This window comes from Ambystoma mexicanum, chromosome 1q, assembly GCF_040938575.1.
Source record: "Ambystoma mexicanum isolate Mex_15411 chromosome 1q, UKY_AmexF1_1, whole genome shotgun sequence".
In the NCBI taxonomy this organism is placed as follows: Eukaryota; Metazoa; Chordata; class Amphibia; order Caudata; family Ambystomatidae; genus Ambystoma; species Ambystoma mexicanum.
Genome location: NC_090922.1, coordinates 1,522,017,318 through 1,522,035,334, shown reverse-complemented (window position 1 = coordinate 1,522,035,334; position 18,017 = coordinate 1,522,017,318). Strand labels below are relative to the sequence as shown.

At 48.3% G+C, this 18,017-nt stretch overlaps 1 protein-coding gene across 8 annotated transcripts in view; it reads left to right on the top strand.

Moving 5' to 3' along the window:
* SZT2 (SZT2 subunit of KICSTOR complex) overlaps positions 1–18,017 on the top strand; it is a 2,035,845-nt gene that overhangs the window by 1,844,952 nt on the left and 172,876 nt on the right. For 5 of the 8 annotated variants that reach the window (XM_069642429.1, XM_069642432.1, XM_069642427.1 and 2 more), the window contains one exon: positions 736–801. The exons of the other annotated variants lie outside the window; for them this stretch is intronic. In XM_069642429.1, coding sequence (XP_069498530.1) covers positions 736–801 — 66 coding nt within the window. The remainder of the gene's footprint in view (positions 1–735; positions 802–18,017) is intronic. 8 annotated transcript variants of the gene reach the window in all.

Here is an 18,017-nt window from a genome sequence, read left to right as displayed (position 1 = left end):
AATAATGGGAAAAGAAACACTAAAGGAACGCAAATAATGCAGCACCAAATAAGTGTCAGGCAGACTGAATACTCTGCTTGACTGCCTCTTACAGCGAGTCTTTAGAGGCATCATCCGGTCCAAAGCCTGTACTAGGCTTCATCACTTGGAGTCAAAGTTGATTGTCAGTTTATGCAGGCAACGACGGAAACGCCCACAATAACGGGTAACCGTGAAGAGGGCAACATGGTTTTGGAGACTGTCTAGAGAAAGTGTTAATATTTGCACTTGGTGGCTAGTGTCTATAGGTTGCTTTATGGTGGTGTGGCAGATTCCTGGGGGCACACATTGTGCTGGTAACTTTGGTTGGGGAGAGATGGATCTGGAGAGAGAAATGTTATGGTATGGTCTGATCAGGCATCATCGATTGAATATGATGCACTATATCTTCATGCTTAGTTCCCATTATTCCAAGTAGACATGGCCTGGACATCATTAATTGGCACGCACCCACCATTTCACATCACTCGGGTCAATACATGGTCATTTGTATTGATGGGGGTGATCAGGGACACTGCTATGGCCAACTTGCCGGTCACTTGGGAGTAATTTCTCATCGCTGGGGTGATACAATCCTGCTGTAGGAAAATCACCTTATACTTTTGTACCAGGATCTTTTTTGGCTGTACCTGTATTCATTGTTTGTTGAGTTTCATGTTTGTTTCCCATTCCTTTTGCATCTCCTCTCTCCATCAGGGACCTCTCACTTCACGAGCTCGTACCAAGAGCATCAACGAAACCAGTTCAATCTCCGAGTCTGCGGTATGTCCTTCTCTGCCACAGATGCCTTTTGTTTGCATCGTTCTCAGACGTTTGTCTCTGTCTTGCTGCTAGTGACACCTTTGTCTGTATCTTTGATTGATTCTCCGGCTGGTTGGGAGCCTTCACTTCTTCACTTGCTCAACTCCCTCATACATATATATTCTTCTTCTGTCCTGTACCATGTGAGATATATATATATATATATATGTTTCCCATACAAACAATAGTTTCACCCTCTCCTGGTTTTCTTCAAGCTATCCCAAACCTTTTTGTATGTTTCCTTTGTATGTTTGATCCATTTACCACTTTTGTTTTGAAGGTTTGTCAGGGGAGGTGAAATCTGTTTGTGTGATGTGGTTACGTCATTGGGAAAAAGTGTGTATGTTAGAGTGTGCATTTGTGACATGGGCTAGGTGCGTGTGTGTGTGTGTGTATGTATGTACACTTATAAGGGAGCCCTTATGATCAACCAAGAAAACACACGTCTGAAAAGATAGTTTTAAGAACTTTTGTTTTGCTCACTGTAAGAAACATAAAATAATTTTCCAGTCTTGGAACTAGCTACCCAAACAGTGCAAGTACTGGTTAAACAATAAAGTGGCAGTATTCTCTGTCTTCGTTCCATTAGGGGATACTGCTTACCTTTTAATTCCTAACCTATTATTCCCTGGGTGGTAGCGCCCAGCACACGTTATCATAGTCACTGAAATATAGCTCCCTCCCTTCCACTGTTTGTAATCCACACATGGTTATAGTACACTGTTCTGTACTTGTTCCAGGACATAGTGTCCTTCTCACCTCTGTTATCTAGTACCTGGTAATAGATATAGTGCCCCACTGACTGATCGGAAATGCAGTGCCCCGCTAACTGATCAGAGATGTCTTGCCCCTTTCAGGGGCTGGTTTCACGGTGATGCCATCCGTACCCAGGGATTGCAGCTCAGACGCCTGGGTCCCAATAATACTTAAAGTTGGATTTGATAATTATAGCACTCCATTACCACTGTCATGGTATATTGTTACTCCCCTCTTGGTGGTAGGCCTATTTGGGGAAGAGCAGAAATGTTTTGATTACAGACATGGTTTTCCGATGTCTTCTTGGCCTCTCTTCATCATTTGGTGCCTCAAGACTAACTAATAATGTCTGTAAATTGGATGGGCAAGAAAGAGGGAGGCATAGCGGTAACTTCTAGATCTTCGTTGCAAGTCTCTCACTTCAAGACGTTAGACTGGGATGATAGATCACAGGTTGCTCAACTGATTCTGGGGTTGTCGCCCATGTTCTCGGTACAAATCGTTCTGGGATATAGGCTCCCAGGACCAGCCAGAAAATGTTTAGAGTAGTTGGATTTATTTTTAACCCTCGCAGGGAGCAAATACAGAGAAGTCCTTAGTCTGGGTGATTTTAATATCTGGTAAGAAGATCACTCAACACCGGATTTCAAGGAATAAGTTGACATTGCTAGCCACTTCTCTATCACTCAATAAAGGTCACTGTTTAGACCTTTTGCTGGTGAGAGAAAATAGTGTCTTCCTAACTGACACATTACCTATCCCATGGTCAAATCACTATATTGAGAGAAAGCCCCCCACCAAGGCTAGGCCCTTGTCGTTAGTTCATACATTCATTTCAGGATTTGAAGCGAAGTGCGCATTAGCTAATATTGAATCCTCAATACGAAGTGATGGTTTCTTTACTTCCGGTGCTTTGATTATGGATAAGATATATTCCAGAATTGCACCTCTGAAACCTAAAAAGTAGAAATCATCAAAATGTAGTCCCCCCACCCCTACGTTAACAGGTTAGATCAACAGATCGGAAATGGAGGTAGCTTTGAACAGCAGATAGGACGCTCGGGGCTGAATAAGGCTGCAGGGAATATAGACTGGTTCTATGTGATTATCTCGAATATTAAAGGCTGCATACAAAAAGACAGATTTTATTTGGCCGATTTGATGCACCCTTTAATATTTGAAATACATCAATCCCCCTCACACTCTCTTTGAAATCGGGGCGTCTCACCCATGTACCCTCCTTCAACCTCTGCCCCCACCCAAACCCCGCCTCCCATACAAATACTCACACGCAGGCACACACCTTTTTCCCCCAGCCCCCGTCTCACACACAAATGCACACAACCACACACGTAGACACACTCCTCCCCTGTGCCCTCCCCACTACAAACACTGTCCCCTAACATACATTCAAACACTTACCTCAAACCTGTGTTCTCCAGCATGGGGTCTGGCATGGATTCACATGCTCATGAATATTCCCCGTCGTCAGACTGGGAATCCTCGGTAATAGAAAAAACAGTTTCAGTTTTGTTTCCAAACTGTCTTTCTCCTATAAACCAATCACTGAGCTCTGGGTCATACTGCCCCCAGCCAATGTCTGCCCTCTACCTAAGCCACTCCGCTGGCAGCCATCTTCAGATTCTTACTACATGTGCAAGTTTTGGGAGTCCTCGTACTTCGCTCTTCGGGCTTTTTGCTGCATTTTTTCACTTTTTGAGAGTTAAACTCTATTTTTCGGTCAATCAAGCCATGTGCTCCATCGATCATCTATCCGATTAACAGGGACCCATTTATCGTTTTTTTCAGTGCCCCTCAATGGCTGTTTTCGTCAAGTATTCTTCTTGAAGGCTTCCAGAAGATTCTGTCATCCCCCTTCTGAAAAAGCCCACCTTGGATCCATCTGTTCTCTCCAGTTTTCGGCCTATGTCTCTGCTTCCCTTTTCTATGAAGTTGTTGGAGTCTTTGGTCTCTCCTCTTCTGTCTTCATTTCTGGAAGCCTCCAAACTGCTCGACCCGGCTCAATCCAGTTTTAGGCCTTCTTGAGGGACCGAAAGTGTTTTGGTATCGGTACTCGATGACATGGTCCGACTGGCTGATGCAGGTGGGTTAGGTGCCCTGATTCTACTAGATCTGTCAGTGGCATTTGACACCATAGACCACCCCACCATGCTCACCCGCCTGTCACAAATCGGTATTTCGGGCCAGGACCTGGCATGGTTTCCATCTTTTTTGACGGATCGCACTCGGGTGCTGTCCCTTGCATCTTTGCTCTCGGACTTCTTCCGTCTGTCCTGCGGTGTCACCCATTCTCTTTAACATTTATATCTGGGCACTGATCTTTCTCATCCGTCCCCTAGGAGTCGGGTGCTATTCTTACGCTGACAACACCCAGTTTTTGATACAGTTAGATCTTAATCAGACTGAGGTGTTGTCAGGTCTCCATCAGTGCCTGACTGCTGTTGGGGAGTGGATTAGCCAGAATTGGTTCAAGTTGAATGGGGACAAGACCGAGGTACTGGTGGTCGGAGACCCCCACACCCCCAGATCTGACTCTGGGTCTCTTCCTTTTGGCCTGTTTCTTTAGGCACCCTTCCGGTTCCGGTGACGAAGGTGAGGAATCTGGGAGTGATTCTTTCTTCCTCCCTTTCCATGAATGACCAGGTGTTTGTCTGTAAGATGGGCCATCTTCACTTACAAACTTTAAGGAAGGTCCCGCCTATGCTACCTGCCGCTCTTCATCCCCCAGTGGTCGCTGCCCTTGTGCTGAGCAGACTTGATTATTGCAATTCCCTAAATCTGGCTCAGCCCAAGGGCACGACCCAACAGCTTCAGCGCTTACATAATCTTGCTGCCAGGTTAGCTACAGGATCTCCATATGGGGCCCATATTTCCACTTTGCTACGTGCTCTCCATTGGATCCCAGTCATGCAGCGGATTGAGTTTGAGGCTCTTTGTAGAGTATATTTGGCGCTGCATGGACAGGGGGCTGAGTACCTCCAGGAGAAATATATTCGTTCTGTCCCCACCCACTCTCTCCGTTCATCCTCAGCCGGCCTGCTGTCTGTCCCCACGTTTCGTAGGTGTCGAACTGGTGGGTGTGCACTTTTGATCATAGCTGCCTGTCTGTGGAATGACTTAGTTCTGACAGTAAAAAATCTGTCTGACCATCTGATTTTCAGGAAAACATTAAAAACATGTTTGTTCCAATCTGCTTGCTAGGCTTCATGTTTCTCTCTCCTCCCTCGCCAGCGCCAAGATACCTCCGGGTGAATTCTGCAATCTATAAATTGTATTAAAATTCTTCAGGACTACACCGTGGGGATCATGTCGGAGGAGAAGGAGTATGGCGCTTCCCTCTACAAGCTTTGCTCCGACTGCGGTTTGCGGAATGTGTACAAGGACGACAAGCATTCCCAGTGCCTGTACTGCCTGCACCCGTCATATAAGGAGGAGGATTGTGAGGTTAGCCGTGGCTTCTCGAAGCGCACGTTGAAGGATCGACACCAACGGTTGGAATCGTGGCTGCAGTCCAATGCCTCTACCCCGGGTGGCACCCAGGGGCATGCCTCTCCCAGATCCGGCAAACCTGAGCGGGCTTCTAAGTCCATTGAGGGCACCCACTCGTGGGTGCCCAACACAAGGCCAAGCATTGCGAGTCCGCTTCCGTCGGGTTCGCCACTGCTGCGGGCCCCGCAACGGTCAGGGCGCAAACGTCATCCCAATCTGCATCGATCTCCAACCACCACTCTGGATCATCGTCTAAGAGAGAGTCAGCTCCCCCGGGGAAGCTGAGAGAGAATCCGGAGAAGGCCAAGCAGGAGAAGGCCAGACAGGATGCAGTGTCCGACCTACCCGTGACGGAGAAGGCAGAGGTGGACAAGGGTTCTGACAAGGCCTCAAAGGAGAAGGCAAAGCAGGACAAGTGTTACGCTCACCTGGCACCCACAGGGGCGTCGATCGGACCCGGACAGCTGCGACCTCCTCCGACGTGAAGCGTAGTGCAGAGAGGACAGACTGGACTGGACCGCCTAATCTCGTCTGCTTGACCCGTAGAAATATTCTCCTGCAAGTGGAGAAAGGGATTCAGCCACCCGTGGATTTTAGTAATGGCACCCCACTGTTCTCCCCACTAATCACCACTGATATTCACTTTCTGTAAGCTCACCTTATGTTTGTAAATGATGAACTCTCCATCCTGTGTGGAATGCAGGGGCGCGTAGATACCAGTTACTTCACTGGTTTGACGGCGTTGGAAGAGTTCCGGATGAATATTGACTCCGTGGTTTCAGGCGAGAACCCGTAAGTATAAAGTTCAGAGTTCAATATGTCCAATGTTCACTCTTGTACATTCCTTTCTTGTGTTGCAGCTGGGTCGAAGGGAAGATTGTCTTGTGGCAGCTGATGGTGTTGAGGTAAGAGTCTGTATTACCCAATACTGTCCGGCAAAAGATGCGTGTGTTTAAATTGCTGGTTTCTCTCTCCTTACAGGTGCGGTGTAAGAAGTTGCGGTTTGTTACAGAATAATGCATCCGGTTGTTAATCAGGTAAGTCTATGGTGGAGAGGTTGTATTTGTTGGCTCTCTCGGCTCACCTTATGTTTCTTTTGTCCCCTATATGGTGGAATTCGGCAGAGAAAATGATGGAGGCTGCGCCGGATCAAAAACTGCTGTGAGGACTGGTGAGTATGGCGCGGCGCTGCAGCTGGCGATGCGACGCGTGTAGAATAATGTCCTTTTCAAGTTCGAAGACGTGATGGATCCGGAATTCAGGTAAGGATTGAAATATCTGTTTTCTAACCTTTCCTTCTTCTTTCTCTATTGCTAGGAGCTCTGGATTCAAGACGGGCGTGGCTGAAGACTGGATGCTGACTGCAGGCACGGTGAGCGTTACGCTGCTGGATGCAGAATAACACGAAGCATGTGCTGCTGTTCGAACGTGGTTTAAATAGCCTCCAAAGTAGTTCCAGGTAAGAAGTCCCTAGAACCACACCCGAATAAAAAATAGTCCCTGTACAAAAATAGTCCCATCCAAGCCTCACGTTGGCTTGGATTCATTTGCAGCGTGGTCAGCATGTGGTAAGTAAAGTCTATGAGTCTGGCGCCTATGGCACCAGGACTGAACCCAGACAGCCCCCATCCGGGGCTGCTGGGGTTTTATTAAATACCTGGATGCCTGCTCCCGGGGCTGATGGGCTTGATCCGGATACCCGGGGGTAGGCATCATGACAACAAGTTCAGGAAGGAAAAGGCCAAACCAGACAAACGATCCAGCCTTTCCGTGAAGGACCAGGTGCACCAGGCAAAACAGTCGCCCTCCATCGATGATGTGGTGGCGTCGCTTTCGAAGGCTGTAGGGGCGGACCCGCAGGGTACCCCGACAATGGCCAGGGTGTCTCTTCTTACCAGGAGTTAGGCTCTGAGTAAGCCAGTTGAGAAACACCCCGGAGAAGAGGATGCCGGACCTCGGACCGAGCCAGACCCCTCTGAACCAGAAGAAATGAGGTGTGGGGGGCGCTGAAGGCCTCCAGGGTACAGGCAGTTCTTTAGCTGATGAGGATGAGATCCTTTCCATCCACACCGTCCAGCAGGGCGATAAAGACGAGGGAAGCGGTGAGGACTCGCCCCAAGACGGGGGCGATGACAACAGCTGGGTTAGCATTTATGTAGACGACGAGGGGTCCCAGCATACTGCCTAGAGACCTTTCACTGGACATCCTCTCAACCCTCCACACACTGGTGTCTGAGATACAGAGGATGCCAACGACCCCGCCGCCCGCTCTTCCCATGGTGCCAGTGCCGGCCAACCCGTTGACGACAGTGAAGCCGCCGGCCAAGAAGAGGAGGCATCCTGCACCTCCATGCCACCCATGGCCCCCCCCCCTCCCCACAGACCCTCTACCCTCCAAGGGAGATGGAGTCAGACACAACGGCAATGGGCACGGATGACGACGGTGGGATGGGGGACCTCCCGTCACCTCTGCCCAGAGACTCTCTGCCGGACGAAGTAGGATCTTTCCATGCAATGATCGCCCGAGCATTAGAGCTTTTCCAGCCCACGCCAGAGCAAAAGAAGAAGCAAGGCTTCTTGTACCAGCACCGGGAGGTGAAGAGTAAAACCATCCTTTCGGTCCCTCTCCTGGACGATGTTTGGGACTGGACTCGCTCTGCTGAAGAACCCAGCCTCAGTGAAGAGAGACTGGCTGGAGAAGAAGTACAGGGTGCGGGACTCTGCACCCAAGTGCTTACGGTCTCAACCGTCACCAGACTTTTGGTGGCCACCAGGAAGAAATCGTCGAGCTCAGCTTCCTCTTCTTCCTACACCCCTCTGGACAGTGAGGGGGAAGTACTTGGATTCGATGGGTAGAAAGTGTATCTACTCGATGGCGATGAATATCAGGGTTGCCAACGCCCTTGCGATCGTGGCCAGATACGACCGGGAGCTGTGGTTTAAGCTGGCCCCGCTACTGGACTTCCTTCCCGATGACAAGCGGGTTGAGGCTTTGGAGATCCTTCAGGAAGGTGAGATGCGTCGGACCACGCCATCACTGTGGCCCTGGACATCGCGGACATGGGTTTCCGCCAGATGGGAAATGGAGTTTGTCTTTGCCGCCGTGGCTGGCTCAAGGCTACCAACTTTAGACAGGAGGTCCAGACAAGAATTTTGGACATGTCTTTTGATGGGGACAACCTGTTCGGGCAAGGCTGTGGATGAATCCCTCCCGGCCATCAAGACTGAGACAGCACGTGCCCTAGGCACCCGACAGCAACGACGACCATCCTTTCGTTCCTCAGGAGGGAAGTCTGTCTGCTCTTCGAAGGGTTTCGAGGGGGGGACTCATCCTCTTACCGCCAGCCCTCCCGTTCCTCGACCCAGGAAGCCAACATGGGTCGCTCCAAGGTCTTCGGGGCCGACATCATCATCAGGGACAGCAAGGCAGCCCGTCGACCTCCAAGCAAGATTGAACACGGCAGGACGTCGGGCCCCCACTCGTCGTTCAGGGGGAAGCATTATCAGTTCAAGGCACTGCCGTTCGGGCTGAAGTCAGCGCCCAGAGTCTTTACCAAGTGCTTGGTGTCGGTGGCAAGGCCTCTGCGACTGCAAGGGATCCATGTTTACCCCTACCTGGATGACTGGCTCATCCAGGGCAAGTCAAGGGACACAGCCGTCGAACACACAGAGCGGACAGTCCATCTTCTGACAGATCTGGGGTTCTCAGTGAACTATGCAAAGTCCTGCTTAACTCCATTGCAGGACGCTCTGTTACAGGGATTCAAGCTCAGCACAGTGTCATGCCTGTCATCACCGTCGGTGGAGAGGATATCGGCCATCTTGGTCAAGGTGCAACGGCTGTTGGCACTGAAGATCGCCACAGTGAGGTCCATCAAGTCGCTGCTCAGCATGATGTCATTGTGCATTTACCTGATACGGCTCTGCAGGTTGCGGATGCGGCCGCTGCAGGAGTTCCTCAACGCCCATTGGGGTCCAGGTGTCCGGATGCTTCCAGGTCAGGATCGTGCTCGATGAGGAGTTCCGACGAACGATCAGATGGTGGGGCGTATGCTTCTATATCGCCAGAGGCACGAATTTCCAGGACCCCCCGTACCAGGTGCGTCTCTGGAAAGATGGGGCGCCCACACCGGACGTCTTCACACCAGAGCCCTGTGGCGGCCGGAAGAGAAGACGCTACACATAAGCGTACTGGACCTACGGCAGTGTTTTGGGCTCTCAAGTCATTTCTGCCGTCCCTCAAGAGCAAAGTGATGAGGGTCTTCACGGACAATACCACCACAATGTTTTACATCCTAAAGCAGGGGGAAGGGGGCACCAGATCCCCAGCGCTCTCCAAAGAGGCGCAGGACTTGTGGCACTGGGGTGTTGTCCAGGGGATGTTCTGCATTCCGTTTCACCTGGCAGGAGAAAAGAACACAGTAGCCGACTCTCTCAGCAGGGAGCTGCGCTCTTGCAACGAGTGGGAGCTTCGGCAGGATCAAGTGGACAATCTTTTCCTCAAATGGCGCATTCCCCAGATCGATCTGTTTGCAACGGCAACAAACCCCAAGTGCCGGAGGTTCGCCAGCAGGTTTCCCCCGCCGGGGAGCATTGGGGACACATTCTCATTCCCCTGGGACGGCCTTTGCCATTGCTTCTTCAAGTCATCAATCAACTCAGACAGTGCCGGTGCAGGAGGATCCTCGTCGCACCAGCATGGCCGAGGCAGATCTGGTACTGGGACCTTCTCAGCATGTCAGCGTCCCCTAAGGTCAAGCTGCCAGTGGTCGCGGATCGCACAATTCTGCACCACGACTCAGGATTGCTGAACCTGAAGGCCTGGCTCCTGCAGCATTAGAGTTCGGGGGTTACAATCTTCCAGCGGACTGCAAGGAGGTGCTCGCCAATGCCAGGGCGTCATCTACTTTGAAATGCTATGGACACAAATGGAAGAGATTCGCAATTTGTGCCGTTCTCAGAAGATCGACACTCTGCAGGTTATGGCCCCTCAGGTACTGCCATATTTGCTGCTGTTGGCTAAATTGGGGCTGGCTCACGCCTACATCAAGGTTCATCAGGTGGCTATCTCCCGCTACACCAGGTCTCCAGCACGACCCTCCTTGTGGTCGCACCGGTTAGTCAAAAAATGTATCAAGGGACTGGTCTGCAGACTCCGGCCCCGGCGTGGGAGCTCAACTTGGTACTTACTAGGCTCATGGGAGCCCCGTTCGAGCCTATCCATTCTGTTCCACTCAATTTTCTGTCGTGGAAGCTTTTCTCGTGGCTAGCACATCTGCACGACGAGCAAGGGCAAGATACAGGCCCTATCCTGTAAGCCACCTTACTTGACTTTTCACGAGATGAGGGTGGTGCTGCGGATACACGTCTCCTTCATGTCCAAGGTGCTGTCGAACTTTCATCTAAATGAGCCCTTTTATGTGGCCCGCATGAAGAGTTTCCGGAAAACTTGGTCTTGTGAACCATGGGTAGGCTCTATCCAAGGCTTCCATTTCCAGGTGGCTCTCCAGCTGTATCACTCACTGTCACCGGTTGGCTGGCCGACTGTTGCCTGGCCGTCTGAGAGCCCATTCTACCTGAGCGATCGCTGCTACTACGGCGCTCCTGTCTGGTGTGCCCCTGCTGGACGTCTGCAGGGATGCTACATGGAGGTCGACGCACACCTTCACGAGATTCTGCTGCATCGACAGGGATTCCAGGGAGGAGTCTAGAGTCGGCCATGCAGTTTTGCAAAACTTGTTTGCTTGAAGGTGACTCTGGTGAGGAGGTAAGAGATTGCTTCTGTTGTGCCTTTGCACCCTCCGTGGTTGTGCATGTGTGTACTGCTGTGTATTCTTTATTCATGAGCATGTGAATCCATGCCAAACCCTATGCTGGAGAAGGAACAAGTTACTTACCTGTAACTGTTGTTCTCCAGCATGGGTCTAGCATGGCTTCACATGTGAACCCTCCTGCCTGCCCCTCTGCAGCTCTCATCTTGGTGCTACTGCCACTGAATGCGCTACCAAATCTATAGATGGCTGCCAGAGGAGGGGCTTAGGTAGAGGGCAGTCATTGGCTGGGGGCCGTATGATCTAGAGTTCAGTGATTGGTTTAGAGGAGAAAGTTTGGAAACGAAACTGAAACTTTTTTTATTTTTTTTTATTGTATATGGTCTACAGTTTCTGTCTAACAGACATGAAAAAGAAAACCTTTACAATTTATTTTACAAAAAAAAAACAAAAGGAAAAAAGCAAAATAAAAACAAATGAGGGTTTTTGTATTGCCTCAATAGCTAAAAGAAACTTTATTTTTTATTTTTGTATCCCTCTTAAGGAGGGGAAAAACAGTAGCTTTTGTTCCTCTATACAAAGTATAGAGGCTGGAGAAAATTCACCACTGCCGCCGTTAACTGGGTCTCATGTCCTGCTATCATTCTATGCCAGGTATTTTCCGATGTCAGCCATTCAGTTCTTTCTACGAATCTTCCTAGATTTTTGAGTTGCAGGCCCCATGTTCCCTTACATTCGATGAGTAGGTGTTTTAGAGTTTGATTTCCTGGGATTGCACAGTCTTTACAATCAATCACTGCTCTTTCTGGCTGTTTCCGAATGTTCAGGATTTCCCCCGTTAATAGGATGTTCATTCTTGCTCTGAGAAAATTATTTCTGACTTTTTCATCTGGAAATTTTTCTAGGTACTTTGGAAGTGTGCCTATTTTTTTATCCACTGTTAGGAAGGTGTTCATTGATGTTGTAGATCTTGTTTCTTCTATGGTTTTTATCCAGTCTGGTGTTCCCATCTCCTGCTTTATTTTCAATGGATTTTCTATTAGGGTTTCCATGTTTGACTCAGTTCTTGATATTACGATTTTTATTTTCGTATCCAGGGTCTGTAGTATTTCAGACCCTAGTTTCTTGTGATGCTCGTTAATATCTTCATACAGAGAGCCTTTTTTTGGTGTTATAATTTCTCTATAGAAGGATATTAGCTTCCAGTCTGCCTGAACTGAAACTGTTTTTTCAATTACCGAGGATTCCCATCCTGACGACTGGGAACATTCATGAGCATGTGAATCCATGCGTGACCCATGTTGGAGAACAACAGTTACAGTTAAGTAACTTGTTCCTTCCTTTTGCCCGTCCCGGTGTTAGGCAGAATCCTATGCAGTTCCCTTAGGGAGCACTACAGAAGATTAGGACTACAGATATATGCAATAAATCCCCTTTGATATCAGTTTGTACCACACAGATTTAGTTGGTAGCGGTGGCTGAGCAGTCAGACTTATCGCAAGAGGGAGATGAGCGGTATTCAGGGTTTACACAATAGGACTACAATACTATGGAACGAAGAAACACTGACCAAAGCTTGGTATCAAAAAGAATATATATATTTATTTTACACACTCTTAACTCCACACACAAATCACTATCCTTAAAGCATGTTAAAACCGTCTAGAAAAATATACACAACTCCCTATTTGAATTGTAGACAAGTTTGAGCAAGAGTGAAAACTGAGCACAACGGCACAGTGTAAACCAAGCAGAAATGGCACTCTAATAATTTCTCAAAAGGGAGGGAAAGGACAAGGTATTTAGGTTTAGACTCAGTAACACACCCTCAACACTTCCCAAGCAGATTGTGAACAAGTTAGGCAAGGCAGCACTTTAGCATAAGCAATTCTTTAGCGAAAACCGAGCAAAATGGCACTTAACAATTTATTAAAAGAAGCGTAAGAAAAAGGTGGTACTAAGAGTTAGGTGCACCAGCACATTTCTAGGTGAGAAGCAATCTAGAGAAGGCAGTTGTAACCGATTTAGCCAGAGTCATTAGGCCTGTTCCAGAGTCAGTGGTACAAGGCAAAGTGCCCAGGATCAAAATGTTCTAGTAGCTGCAGTCAAGTCTTTGTTTAACGATTTGAAAAGGCGGTTGCAGAAGGTAAAAGATAATATTAGACGATAGGGGCGGCCAACCCACTAGGTAAATAAAGAATTTGTAACACCTTCAGCGATACCCAACAAAACGGGAGGCCTGGCGGAACAATGTACCTTGAAAGTGGAAGAGGCTCCTGCGGTGGCGGAAGTTCCTGGCAGTTCCTGCCGTTCGGGAGATCCAGGAGAGGAAGAGAGGCTCTCGTCGTGGAGGAAGGTTTGAATTACTGCACTGCCCAGGGATGAAGCCAGCCGCGGTGTTGCCAAAACGAATGTTAGGAAGAATTCTCTGTTTAGGCTGAATTTCCTAACCTAGTGAGTCCCCCAGCAGCTTTGCTGGATTTTTGGGGTTTATTCTTTTCTCCTGCCAAGAGTGAGACTCTTTTACCCTCACTCTTGGACATGACTTGAGAGTGTTTCTGTGACTTGCTATGTGCTTATGGGCTAGGGGGTAATTTTCCCCATAGGCCATCATTGGTTTTTGAATGTGTGTTACACAGCACCCTCAGTGCAGTAGCACAGGGGTGTCCTAGAGACCCCCAAACATAGACTCCACACCCTGGGACTGACTACTGTCTCCCTGGGTCTGTAAAGTTACCATTGACTTTACTAGTCTTAACTTAGGAACTTAACCAGTACAAACCATCTTACTGTGGAAGTACTGGTAGGGGCAATTAGATTGCCCCTGGGTCTGTTGTCGAGGGGGTACTGTCCCGTCCCCCCCTCGCCGAGTTCTGGCTGGTGGCAGTGGATACCACGGAAATATTCCACCAGAATATTTCCCAATGGGATTTCCCATTGTTTTTAATGCACCACTTTTTGGTGCAATGTTAAAGATACCGCCGGGTTATTTATTTAATATAAATTCACCGGTTGGGATTTTTTGCCAGAACTCGCCGCCAAAATGGCGTCTAGGTTCACTTCAGTAACCCTGAACCCGAGTCGAGCCTTTGTTCCACTTTTGGCGGGCTTCTGCACAGAAGCCCTCCAAAGTGGTGCCATTCTGTCTGGGTACCACAGGGGGTGTGGGAGGGGGTTTAGGCACCCTGGACTGAGTTGCCTTGCCAACTCATGTCGCACTCTAGTGTGATTGGCCCAAGTGGTGAGCCACCCCGCTCACCACTTAGCATGTTTGAGTGACAGCTAGGCTGTATGAATAGGGGTTTGCTGCATAAAAGCAGGGTTTTTGGGACTGGTTCTTCATAAGTCGCCACAGGACCTAAGAAGCCGAAGAGGGAGAAGCCGAGCCGACCTGCCAAGACGACACCACCGGTGAAGCCCTGCAGAACCGTCTCACCACTTTTCCCGACGACAGAGGAGATCTCCCGCCGGAGAGTCTTCTTCCCTTAACTGGTGGGGACAACCAGTTGCTGCCTTCTTTTCGCCGTCCCGAAGCATCTCGTGGCCGCCTTGCCTGTGCCAAGCACCCTGGCAACCGGGATACCACTTTTTACCTCAACCGCGAAAGAGGGGTAAAAATCCTTTGTGACCGGAAAACTCCACGGCTGGTCTCTTCCCTGGTAGTGCAACGATCTGCAGCTTTCCTCCACGTCGGGATCACCTCTTCCCCTGGACGGCGCCGCGACTTACACCCACTACCAGGAACAACTACCACCGCTGGAGGATCCTTTCCACTTTTAAAGGTACTGTGTTCCGCCCGGCCTCCCTTGCCACCGATTGTACGGGGTAGATTTAGCCCTCGGCTCTCGAACCTGGGTAGGCCTGGGACACCCTAACTAAACTTTCCAGAACCGTAGTAAAACCTTTTTCCCTCACCTGCAAAGACTGATGACATTGTGTGATCTTGGGCACATTTTTCGCCTGGCTCCCTCTAAAGCGGGCCCCGAACTAATTATCCTCGTTCCACCATTGACTGTCTTTGCTAACCTTATGTGAAAAGTGTTTTACCTTACTGCTCTCTTTATTTCTGCCTTTTCCCTCCCTTTTGGTAATACTTGTTGGAGTGTCATCTAACGTTAAGCGCTCACCTCTGTTTGGAAATAAGTGGGGTTAACTTAGAATTGTCCAACAAATGATTAGGGATGTACATATGAGTAATAGTAACTGTGTTTTGACTTTCTTATCTTTTCTATCGTGCTAGTGTAATTTATGAGTGTACCTTTAATAAATAAGTCTATACTTTTACACCTAGCTCTGGTCAGTGTTTGCTTGTGCTACTGTGCCTCTGTACCTATTATGTATCCTCTGTATACTGCCTAACTCTTCTTGAGGGAAGTCTGACTGCTCAGCCACAGCTACCACAGTGAATCTGTGTGGTACAGACTGCTACCAAGTGGGTTTACTGCCAACACCTGTAGACTTAAATCTTTTGCAGTGGTCCCAGAGGGAACTGCACAGGTTTCTGCCTAACAACGAATAAAAGGTACGCTCCTTTAAATCATGGTCATGGTGGATGCGTGCCTGGCTATCCGGTCTCCAATGTGCATGGCACTGGCAATTCGACTAAGGCAGGTCCTAGAAGGTGATTGGTGAACTGGTGGCTCCACCAGCTCAAGGAAAGAAGACTCTTGCAGGCGAAGATCTTCTCGAGTCGTTGGAGAAAAGTGGTGAGAATCTGCAGCAGCGCTTCAACGGTGGTTCAGTCGTTGCAGATGTCTTCGGCTTCTCTCCTCCTCGGATTACTAGTTCCAGTGGCGACATCTTGTCCTCCAGTCCTCAGATCCCTGCTTTTATGCAGCAAGACCCCCATTCATCCAGCTTAGCTGTCACTCACACAATGGGGTGGCTCTCCTTGCGGGAGAACCCCCCAGCCCATCAGGGCAGAGTGTGACCTGGGTTGCGTAGGCAACCCTGTCCAGGGTGCCTATTCGCCCTCCCACACATCCTGTCTACCCCAGACTCAGTGGCGCTGAGAGGAGGGCTTCTGTGCAGAAGCCCACCAAAAGGACGAACAAAGGATCCCCGACCCGGGTTAGGATTTCAGAGAAAGACACGAGAAAGAAATATTATTAAAGTTCTGGGAAAAAAACCCACCAGATTAAAGTTAATATTAAAATAAACTGGCTGTCAGAAAAAGTCGTAGCCTCGAACAATGGGAAAATCCCATGGGGAAATATTTGCGGTCGAATATTTACAGTAGTAACCACTGCCACCAGCCAGAAACTTTGGAGAGAGGGACTGGACGGTACCCTCTCGAAAATGAACACTAGGGAAAAACTATTAACCCTTTGCAGTACTTCCATAGTAAGATGGTTTGTACTGGTTTTGTTCATAAGATTTGACTAGTAAAGTCAGTGGGGACTTTACATGCCCTGGGAGACAGTAGTCAGTCCTAGGGTATGGAGTCTATGTTTGGGGGTCGCTACGAGCATGGTGCTGTGTACCACACATGTTAAAAAGATGATTCCTATGAGGGTGAGAAAACCCCATAGACCATAAGCACACAATATAGCCTAAAACACACACTAGCAAATCTGTCTAAGAGTGGGGAAAAAAGGGTCTCACTCTTAGCAGGAACAAAAAAAATAAACCCTTCAAATCCAGCAAAGCTGCTGGGGGACTCTATAGGAAAGGGAAATTAGCCTTTGAAGAGAATTCTCCCTAACACCCGGTCAGCATGTGAGCACTTGTGTGCGGCAGGTGCGTTACAGTTAAGATTTAGAAAGACCGCTCTGAACGTTCTCAGAGCGGTCTTCCTAAATCAGTCTTTTTCATTTTGGGAAAAGAGAAAAAGACCATTTCACTTAATACCATACAAACAAGCCATCTTTAGAGCCAAGACAGAGTTCCACCATAAGGAAATTGGTGCCACGAAAAATCACCCGAAAGAGTTGTTTTCAGTTGTCTGAAAGTCACTCCCCCACCCCCGAGATGTATTGTCATCCATTCCGCCTTCTCTAGTACAGGCCAATGTATTGAATACTTTTTTGAAGGTGAAATTATCCAGAAAACAATTGTTGGAAAGGCATTTCCAGACCGATTACAAAGTCCTGTCCAGTGTAGCTGAGATTCCTGGGCATGTTGTTCTGTTCAATATCAGTGGACTGTCTTATCTGCAGTAACAGCCCTTAAACCTACTAACGATCTGTTGTTCCCGATGCCAGCATATGCCGCGAGGCATATTGCTCTGGAGATTACTCAATTTATGTCTCTTTTCATAAATAAATCACTCGAACAGGGCCATGCGCCCCTGAATTTAAAGAAGACCATTGTCATACCACTTCTAAAAAAACAAACTTCGATCCATACTTCAGAAGTATCGGCCGGTAGCTGGTCATCCCGTGGGCCGGAGCAGGTGGTTACCAACCAGCTGCAGGACTTTGTGGAAAAGGAGTCCTTGTTGAGCTCCTTTCAATCTGGCGTCCGGGTCTTGTTAGGGACTGAAACATCCTTGTTAGTCATACAGGATAATCTTTTAATCAGATGACATGAAAACTGCGATACAAATGATTCTGATAAATACCTATTGGAGTGAAAATATGACGGGACCAGTGAGCTACTTAAAATCAATTATGAACGTAATTGATAAATCCATGTCGGAGGAGAAAGATCAGCTGATACTATTAAATTACACGAGCAACATCACTGAGGAGACGGAAGAAGAATACTGGGAACGGCTCCTGACCATTGATAAGGCCGGCAGAACCCTTGACGCATTAAAATTTGTTGAACTATTAAACTTGGACTAGGAGGAAGAGGATATCGGACCTAGAGATAATTCTAATTCTAAGGAGGCAAACTAGATCTACTTAAATAACTATTTAAATAACTCCTTCATTAACTACCTCTGGCCAATTGATGGGACAAAGTGCAGTTGAGGGAACAAACTATGGATATGGTTCTACTGAATGAAAAAGAACTAAATAATGAAATAATGGAGTAATGAACTAATGTTTAAGGTTTAAATATGTTTAACCAATAAAACAATAATAATAATAATCTTTTAAAGGTTAAGGAATGAGAAGAGTTATGATGGTTGGTGATGCTGGAACTTTCTGCTGTCTTTTAAACGGTTGACTACCACATCCTGCTCAGTCGCTT